Below are 9663 nucleotides of genomic sequence, written 5' to 3' on the forward strand. Positions count from 1 at the left end.
TTCCCAGGTGACAAAAGATCAGCGGCCGAAACAGCAGTATTGTGTGTTGCGGCTGTAGTGGAAGCTCACCTCCACCCTCCGTGTGGAAGGGCCCCAGAGCAGACTCGTGCCCTCGTGACGGGGGTAAAGGAAGAAGCAAAAAGTCCACCTGATCCGTGCGCCTGGTGTGTGGTGTGTGGATTGTAGTGTCACAAGAGCAGCGACCTGGGGCCCTGGGAGGAAGCCGCGTTTGCTCTCAAGAGCCTTTGACCTGCAGCTGTTCAAACACATTTTACTTGAGTTTTATAGTTTTTCGAAAAGCCTGGAGGGATGGGAATACTAGATGCACAGTAAGAGGAAAAATGCAGAAATGGAAAAGATGGAAGGGCCTGGAGTCCTCTCAGAACGAACCCACGGTGCTGCTCTTTCCTCATGGGCACCTTCCCAGGAGGGGCTGTTGGGACTGCTGAGCTGCGGCCACAGTGTGTGCTGGCCTCTAGGCTCTAAGTGCACAAAAATGCCCAGGCCTGGTTCTGGTCAAGGACTGGGGGACGGCACCCTGGCCACAGAGGCTCCTGCTGATGGAGACCTGAGAGAGTGAGGGGCACTGGGTAGGCCACATGTCCCGCTGACCCCAGCTCCGTGCCAGGGGCCTCTGTAGCTGGCCCAGAAGAGCACCAGGGTCTTACTGGCTGTCTCTGACCCCAGAGGGCCCCTGGGACGTCCTCCTAGGGTTCTGGCCTGGGCACTCTGCCCCTCAACCCAGAATGTTCCGTGTTGCTTCCTCATCCTGGATCTGGCCACATCTTCAGGGCCCTACATGTTCTGGCCACTGGGACCCTTGCTGGCGGGCGACTGGGGCTGAGCTGTCCCCATCCGGAATGCCCTGAGCTGCTGGAGGAGCTGACTCTTCCCCGTGCAGTGCCTGTGACAGAGAAGCCCCCTCAGTCACCGCCCAGTGGGGGCCCAAGCTCCCAGCACCTCGCTGCAGGAGCAGGACACACACAGGCGGCAGGCACCCGCAGAGCCCGTCGCTGCTCTCAGGGGACTAGGCCTGACGTCAGAGCCCGCGCTGAGGCCTCACGCAGGTAGCGTGTGCAAGGCTTCTGGGAGGAAACCTGCAGGACACTTCCCAACCCCGATGCGGCTTCCTGCAATGCCTGATGGCGCCACACTGGGGGGAAGTTGCACTAGACCCCGGGTTCCCAGGCCCCGGCAACACTGCATGCAACGCAAAGAGCATTTGCCCCATGGCTGCAGGGGGGCCCCGCCCACTTCAGAGGGTCTTGGCTGAAGCTGGTGTTTCACTCCGTGATCCACGCAGGGGCTCCCCTTCTGGCCGACAACCTGCACTTACTCCCCTCTCTTCACGGCCTCACCAGCAGGGAGCCAGATCGATCAGATTTTTTTTTCCCCAAAGAAAATGCGCTCATCCTCCGGAGAGCCAGCTAAGGCGCCCTTAGTGATGGCTGGAGGGTAGCAGGCCAGGCCAAGACAATGCCCCCCCCACTCCACCCCTGTCCATGGGCTCCCGCAAGCTACCCCCACCTATCTGAACCCCCCCCCCCCCAACACACACACATCCTCCAGTGCGGGCCTCTGGGTGCGAGGCAGGGCTGTCTTGTTAAATGTGCCAGACAAGCCCAGATGGAGGAGGCCTCTGTAGTTACCGTAGCCCCTGGGAGGAGGGCGATGCCGGCTCTGGGAGGTCTGCCATCTCCTCCTCCTCCTCCTCCTCCTCCTCCTCAGAGCTGGAGCTGGAGCTGTGAGGTGAGGAAACGCAGTTGGCTGGACATGCCCCAGCAACCCGCCCCCCACCCACCCACCCGAGGACAGGCAGGTCGTCAGAGCCCTGCCTGCAGCAGCCAGGAGATCACAGGCTGCCTGCCAGGTAAGGCAGTGTGCTCCTGGGCAGCGTGCCCCAGCCCATTACCTCAGGCTCTGCCCCTGAGTCTCCCCTCCCCGCAGGGAGCCTGCTGATGGGACCCAGGGGCCCGTGGCCAGGCCCAGGTCCTGCCCAGGAACCCCCCTCAACTAGCAGTGCCTGTCTCACCCCGAGCTGCCCGCTTGTGCCTCCCGCGCCCGAGGCCCGCGTGGCAGCCGGTTAGCTGCAGGACCGCGCCGCCCCGGTACCTTTCCCGCGAGCCCTGGCGTGACGGCTCCGGGGGCCGCAGATCGATGAAGACGGTGGCGGGCTCCGCTGAGCTCCTCGGCCTCATGCCCTGGGCCAGCCCGGGGCCCAGCCCCGCTGGGGAGCCAGGCGCTGGCACAGCACACCTGAGAGGAGCGGGCGCTGCGTCACCGCCGGGCCCTGTGCCGGGCAGGCGGCCTCCAAGCGCACCTGCTCTCGCGCCCGCAGAACAGCCCACGAGCTGGGCCAGCGCTGTCTGGCAGCACTTGCCCTGGCAGCCCAGGGGTCCTCGCTGCCCCTTCCGCGGGCAGCCCTGCCACTTAAGTGGACGAGTGAGCGAATTACAATCAATGCCGCGGACGACTTGGCTCCTCCAGCCCGCTGTGCCCCAAGGGCTCGGCTGTTCCATGAGGTGCTTTGGGTCCCCGGGCACAGAACCCACCAATCTAGCTCAGGTGAAAGGTTCATTGGCTCTAAGATTCCTAACAAGGGGGCGCAGCACAAGTGGAGGAGCAAGCCTGAGGGCTCCAGGCCCTCCCCACCTCTCCCCCACCCCAGCCTTTCTCCGCCCTCCCACACCCCCAAGGACACAGAGAGGGGAGGTCCCAGGAAAAGGCTCCCAGTGGTCATGGGCTCAGCTGTCCAGGGCTGGATATCCGGGAGGCCAGAGGGGCAGATCCCTGCCCCGGGAGGCTTTGTGGATGGGGAGGGGAGGGCTCCCCTGGGGTGCAGGGGAAGAGCAGGTGCTTTGGGGGGTAGTCCCAGCTCTGCCACACATGGCTGGGCCAGTCAGCCTCTCTGAGCCCCCACCTTCGCAGCTATGAAACGGGGCTGCGAGCACCCCCCACCTGATCGCCATGAAAGGAAATGCCCATCAAGTGCCTGCCCACAGCCAGGGCCAGCTGTGGAGGAGGGGAACATGCTGCAGGAGTCCCACCTGCCTCCGGCCCCCCGAGGCCTGGTGTCCAGGGGTGGGTCTGCAGGGCCCTTCCCGGTAGAGGCGGGGGCTCTGGACTGCAAGGCGCCCAGAAGGGCCAGCCGCTCCAGGAGCCTGTCCTGCGTGGTCAGCTCAGTGCGGCCTGAGGAGAGACGGGAGGCTGCATGTGGGGGTGATGAAGGAGCCTGCATCTCAGTGCCCTTCAGTGCACTGACTGGAGGGCTGGGGAAGGGTCCCGAGAGGGTCAGGGGCTCCAGGGAGCCTGTTTATTGACAGAACTGCCGCAAGGAAGCCCGGTGATGGCGGTGGTCAGGCCTGGCTGGCTCTGTCAATGAAGGCAGGCGTGTGCTTGCGATCTAGCTAAAGGAGCACGAGAGAGGCAGGGGGACTTTTCTTTCAGAAAGGCAGGACGGGCCGGGGCCAAGGCTGAAGAGCCCTGCTTGTACGCCAGGACCTGGCCCTGGGGCGTGCGGGCAGTTTGTATGCAGTGAGCATGAGGGAGAGTGACAGTGAGCAAGGCAAAGGCTTTCAATGGCCGGCACCTGGGGTTTCAGGGCAGTGAGGGCCGAGAGGTCGCGGTGGGTGGCAGGACTGACTGCACCCAGCCCCTGGCCTGTTAACTGAGACTAGCAAGAAGCTACTGGTGGGATTCTCTCGGGCCCTGGGGTCAAGGCCAGACCTGGGCCCTGGAAGCCGCCGTCTGCCCACCACGTGGCTCCAGAAGCGGCGTCTCCCGCTTCTTCTCGCCCCCGCAGCCTCTGCAGCAGGCGATCCAGTTCCCACTCCTCAAATTGCTGAAACAATGAAAGCTGCGGTTAGGAGGCTGCGCGGGGTCCCGGGGGCACCGTGTTCACTGCGCCCGACTCGAAGCTGACTGGCCTGGCCCGCAGCGGGCACAGGAGCAGCGGTGGAGACGCCCCACGTCGGCAGACAATGGGCTGGCTCACCCCACTGTGTGGGCACCACCAGAAACACCTGGGCCCTGAGGTCCCGGCCACCCCTTCCTGCGCCTCTGTGGGAAAATACTTGTTTTTGGCACAAGGACAATGTTTGCCCTAGAAGAAACCGCGTTGTTTTAAAACTATGTAGGTTCAGAGAGAGCTACAGCATTTTGCTCTTTTAAGATACAGACTGTTCTGGCAAGTGCTGGAGCCGGAAGATGTGGAAGAGTGTGCCGTGGGGCTGAGCGTGGGTTTTAGCCCAGAACACGCTCCCTCACGTCTGGCCTGGGCAGGCGTTGGGGCCGCGCGGGAAGGAGACATTTCAATGTCTCGCTGGAGTGTTTCTAACAAAGCCACCTTCCCATGGGGCCCACCTGTCACACAGTGTAAAACAGAGATCGCCCCGAAGTCACTGTGTTGGGGCCTGTAGGACACAGACTGAGGAAGTCTGGCTCGCTAACTCTACTCACCCCGGCCCCTGGCTGGGGTACAGCCGCTGCGGGGACCTGGGGGCCTGGGCACAAGCTCCTTGCTGTCGACTGAATGTCTACATCCCGCCAAACCTCACATGTTGAAATCCTCACTCCCAAGGTGCAGACTTGGGGACTGGGTCAGTTAAGTCACGAGGGAGGACCCTCGTGAAGGGGTCAGTATGATGGAGACCCCAGAGAGCTCCGTCGCCCCTTTCTTCTGTAATCTGGGAGCAGCCTCTCACAGAACACCTTGACCTCAGACTTCCACCCTCCAGAACAGTGAGAAATGAATGATGCTTACAAGGCCCCTAATGTATGGGATCTGTGACAGCGGCTAGGGCAGGTCCCCTGCCAGGGTCCCCGAGCACGCACAGGCAGGAGATGCTACCTGGAGGGAGAGCACCAGCGGTTCTTCCTTGGGCCCCTCCAGAGGCGCTTCTGGTCTCAGCCCCGACGCTGCGGCTGCACGGAGGTCACTGCGGGCCAGGTCCTGTGGGTCCCTGGTGACTTTGTGGAGAATGTCTTTCTCAATCATCTTTCTTCTCTCCCTCCGGAGGGCTCTGCGGTTTGCAGAATCTGAGCCCTCTCGGGCTTGGGAGGCAGCTCTGGGGGGCTCCGCCTTCAGGTCCCCTTCAAGGGGGGAGTGGGTGTCTTCTCCCTGAGGTGCCCAGGGAGGACTCTGGGATCCTTCAGTGTTGAAGGATGTGCCCCTAATGTCACCTTCCTCCCATGTGAGGGTCTCCTCAGGAACCCTGAGGAGATAGTTGATTCCATCACAGCTCCCTGGGGGCCTGCCAGGCTCCTTTCCTTCCAGAAGTTTCCTTGTCCCTGTGTTCCACTGCCCCCAGGGCTCTGAGTCCAGTTCCACAGGCACGACCACTGGCTGGGGAGAAAACAGGTGGCCTCGGTTCACATCCTCAAAGACATACCTCAGGGAATTTTTGTTACCGTGGTAAAATATGTTGTAACAAAACGTGCCACGTTAACCAGTGAAGTCGAGTACATCCGCAGAGGTACAGGCATCCCCACTGCCTATCTCCAATTTTTCATGGCCCCAAAGAGAAACTCTGAACCTCCTCTTAGAGCCTTCCGGTTTCCTCTGCACACTGTGTGTGTGTGTGCACGCGCGTGTGTCTATTCATGTGCCTGCTCCAGATAGTGCATATCAGGGGAATCACGACCTGTCCTGTTCTGTCCTTCCAGCTAGCCGAATGCTCCCGAGGCACGTGTCAGCACTTGGTTCCTTTCTATGGACAATATTCCATTGTACGGAGGGGCCGCATTTTGTCTGAAGGACACTTGGTGTCGTTATGAACAGACCTCACAGAGGTGGCCCAGAGGAAACCCGGCCCCTCGGACTCCAGAGCAAGCTGGCGGCCTCCACCCCACGCACGGGCATTGTCCTGCCCCAGACTTTTAAGAAACCACCCAGGAGAGCTGCAGAGGCATGAAGAGAGCCTGGCATCACTCCACTCGCACAAACCAGGGTCTTGGCAGCCTAGGATAAATTCCTGTTTGGGTTACTTCAGACCGATTGGTAGGCATGGCAGGTGGGTGACTTCTTGCAATGGGGAGCACACCATGCCTGGTACCGTGAAGTCAGTGCTCACACTGAGAGCTGCGAAGTCCTGGGGGAGCACCGCCTTGCCCACTGCAAGCCCAATCCCTGCACAGGAGCCTTGAGCAAACTCCCCCCGCTGCCTTTACCCTGAAGCTGGACAGGCCTGCCAGCGGGGGCCTGGCTATGATAAAGCTGACAGGCCTGTTTATAAAGGTGGCACTTTGAGGTCGAGTTCCTGGTCTGACTGGGAGACCCCAGCAATGGGGTGACCAGGAGAGGGTAAATTCGTCTGGACATTTGGAGGTGACTGCAACCACGCCACTAAATTATAGAGCAGAGCGTGGGATTTTCTACTTGTTCCCCAGGTCTTCATCTCGCCTCCCCACCAGGGGTAACTTCTTACCTAAGTCTCTGCCAAGACCCTTACAAAATCAATGGGTGTTTAGGGCACGCAGGATGACAAGCCAGGCAGTGCTGGAGCCAGTGGGCAAGGGAGAGGCATTTACGACAACACGTCGACAGCTGTCAGATGCCTCGGGGTACCAGCAGCTGTGTATCTGTGCTCGTGGACACGAATGCCCATGCGAGCTGGGTGGGGGTCAAAATCAAACAGAAAATCCAGCCCCCCACCCCTGGCCCTCAGGATGCTTGTTTCTTGGGGGGTTGAATGTTTGGTGACGAACATCTTGGGCTGCACCTGGAGGAAGACCTGGGTGTACAGAGGCTAGACTGGTGGTTTGAACCTGTTTGGACCCACGTTGCTGTTACAGCCAGGTGAGAGCTATGGACAGCCCCCCAGCCTCCCATTCTGCTCAGGGTCTCAGCTCCTTAGAACCCACGAGCCCACATCCCACAGACCTCAGGAGACGCACTGGCCTTGGCGACCCCAGCAGGGTCTTCGGCTAGCTCCTCCGACAAGTCTGGAATCAGGGCCGTTTGGTTTCGCTGGAAGATAAAGGGCTCCTCATCCCCGAAGTCTGACTGTGGACAGAGAGAGCTTGTGGATTACATGCCAGCAGGCCTCCCCCCACCCTGTCCTCTGCCCTTCCTGCTGCTCCCAAAGGGCCTCAGCATCTGGCCAGTACTTGGCTGGTTTAGAAATGGGCTCAGCAGCACCACCTGGTGGAGGTGAATGGGGGCTTCTGGACTCTGCAGGTACCTGCCATCCCTAAGACCTGGCATACAGCAGGTGCTCAATGAATGCTAAAAGAGCAGTGTCCAGCACGCATGACCTTGAGCCACCATTTAATGACATGGAGGCTTGCTTTGTTGTCTCTGAAAGATCAGAGCTAGGACTGGAACCAAGGAAGTGAAAAGCTTTGGTCGTTAACCCATAGGTGATACACCTGCCTGTTGTAGTTGCCAAGAGAAGAAATACGCCAGGATATGGATGGGTAATAATTGAGCACCTACGTTGGACCAGGCACTTTACATGCAGAACCCTGGATGCGTGCATCATATCTCTTCTGCAGAGAAGAAACAGACTGACCCAGGCTACATGGGCAGAAATAGCAACCCGGTGGGGAGGAGCCCGGGTCTGCTGGATGCAGGTGCCCCGGCTCTTCTTCACTCTCTGCTGGGCCAGCACCTGGCCAGAGACACACCGAGTGGCTACCGCTTTGGTGCATCATGACAAGAGCTTGGAGGAATGCCCCAGCGGTGGCGTGAGTCACAGAAATGGTCTGAGCACCAATGCTGAGCACCGATAAAGCTACTCCAAAAGCAGAGGTTACAGTCAGCGTAGAAGCTGACGGGCTCAGAAGCGGTCCTCGGGTCGGCTTCACGTTTGTCCTGTGAAGAAGGGGCAGTGGGGCCTGGAGGACCTAGGGAGGAGGCGCTTTCTTACCAACGAGGAGTCTGAGTCCAGAGATGGGAGCTGCTCCCGGACGGCCTCCACGATGGCGGCCCAGGGAGAGCCTGGGGCCTGCCCCCCAACTTTGTCTTGCCATGCCATGGGGGCCAGACTCAGGGGGTGCTTCTCAGTGCACCATCACTCAAGGAGCCCTGTCGAAGACACAGGTGTGGTGAGAGGGGCCACGGCCAAGGGCCAACAGCTTGGGATGTGCCCTTTCAAATCACCTCTCCCCCCGTGGGTAAGAAAACAGATTCCCAGACTTCCCAGGCCTGCATATATAGGTAATGATATATAAATGAGTGTATTGACATACAACAATATGTGCACATGGTATGGAGCTGCATGAAATAGAGAATATGTGATCTCTAGACAACGTATGTCCCATATAACATAGGATGTGCACATACATTTTATAGGCTCAAAAAAGTAATATTGTGGCAAAAAGAATTTTTTCCGTAAAAAAAGAATCAAAGAGGGAATTTCGAGCCCCATTACCTTTTATTGGCCCTTACAAAGGAAGAGACTGGAGGCATTTCCGAGTCCCCGGGGTATTTTTCCTGGAGTGGCTGCTCATACCCAGGCACTTAGCCAATCCCTCGGGCTCCACCCCCGTTTTGTATCCCCGAGTGTAGCAGGAGAAGGTCTGGTCCATCAAGGGCCGAGGGGGATCTAGGAATGCGGGCCAGTGTCTGGAGAACCCTGCCGCCTGGGAGGCCCCTGTGCCTATCAAATGGGGAGAGCAGGCTCCTCGCCCACATGGCTCCCGCTCAGGGTCGTAAGTGGGGGCTTTCGGTTCACGTGTGCGCCCCAGGAGGAGGGTGGGAGACCGGTGCACCCCCAAGTGGGGGCAGCAGGGTGGGGTGGAGCTGGACCGTACGTCACGTGCTGCTTTTCAGCACCTAGGCTCTGCGGGCAGAGGGCACAGAGGGCACAGAACCGCCGAGAGGGCTTCGCTGGAGGCTCCAGGTCCTCCGGGCAGACCAGGCGACAGGCGGCGCAGCGGCTCGGAGGGCTGGAAGGTGCCCAGCGCCTTTGGGGGAAGACGGCGTCAGTCGCTGGCGCTCGTGGCGCGAACAGACCCGAAGGGGAAGGGGCTGAAGGCCCAGCGCGGGAGCCGGCGGCCGGCGACCCGGCCCGCCCGCCCCACGGCCGCCTTCCGGCCGCGGCCCGTTGGCCCCGCCCCGGTTGCCATGACAACTAGACGCCAACGGCCCCCGGGGCCGGCTTTTAAACTCTAAAGCTGGGAAACCGAAAACCCGCGGCCCGGGCCCCGGCTCGGCCCCGGCCCAACCGCCCTCGCGGCCGCTCCCGACGCTCGTCTCCGCGGCTGCGGCCGGTCCGCGGCCGCTCACCTCGGACGGCCGCCCCGCCCCGCGCCGTCCTGACAGGGCGGTAGACAGGCTCCGGCGCGCCGTTCGGCCGCGGCCGCCCCTCGAGCCGCGGCACAATGAGCGAGGCCGCCGCCGCTCTCGGGACCGCCCCTCCGCCACCTGACGGGACGAGACCGCGCCCCGCGATTGTGCCTCCGGCTCCTCTTTCGGGACTTGGCGCGTCCTGCCTCTCGCGCAACAGGATTGGTCGTCCGGGCCAGTGGAGGGGCGGGGCAGAGCGGATTCCCCCCGCTCATTGGCTGGCGCGGGGCGTCACGCAGCGCGCCCGGCGCGCTGACCGGAAGGTGCGGGCGCGGGACCGGCCGGGGGCCAGAGCGTCCCGGCGTGCTCCGCGCTCCGCGCAACCACTTCCGGGGCGGGAGGGGCCGCGGGGTCCGGGCGCGGTGGCCGGCGCG

General features: G+C 61.3%; 1 protein-coding gene across 1 annotated transcript; it reads right to left on the reverse strand.

Annotated features, from left to right (window-relative positions):
• Positions 1-154: 154 nt before the first annotated feature.
• On the reverse strand, positions 155-8952 carry DNAAF8 (dynein axonemal assembly factor 8). The gene is made up of 9 exons (XM_037507660.2): positions 8755-8952; positions 7869-8026; positions 6881-7003; positions 4850-5344; positions 3727-3841; positions 3048-3189; positions 2113-2256; positions 1650-1742; positions 155-904 (listed from the first exon to the last, which is right to left on the reverse strand). The coding sequence occupies exons 2-9, from the start codon at positions 7974-7976 to the stop codon at positions 796-798; spliced, it is 1329 nt and encodes a 442-aa protein (XP_037363557.2). The 5' UTR covers positions 7977-8026; positions 8755-8952; the 3' UTR covers positions 155-795.
• Positions 8953-9663: the final 711 nt, after the last annotated feature.

Source organism: Talpa occidentalis, unplaced genomic scaffold (genome assembly GCF_014898055.3).
Source record: "Talpa occidentalis isolate TD23 unplaced genomic scaffold, MPIMG_talOcc4v2.1 talOcc4.12, whole genome shotgun sequence".
NCBI classification, from domain to species: Eukaryota; Metazoa; Chordata; class Mammalia; order Eulipotyphla; family Talpidae; genus Talpa; species Talpa occidentalis.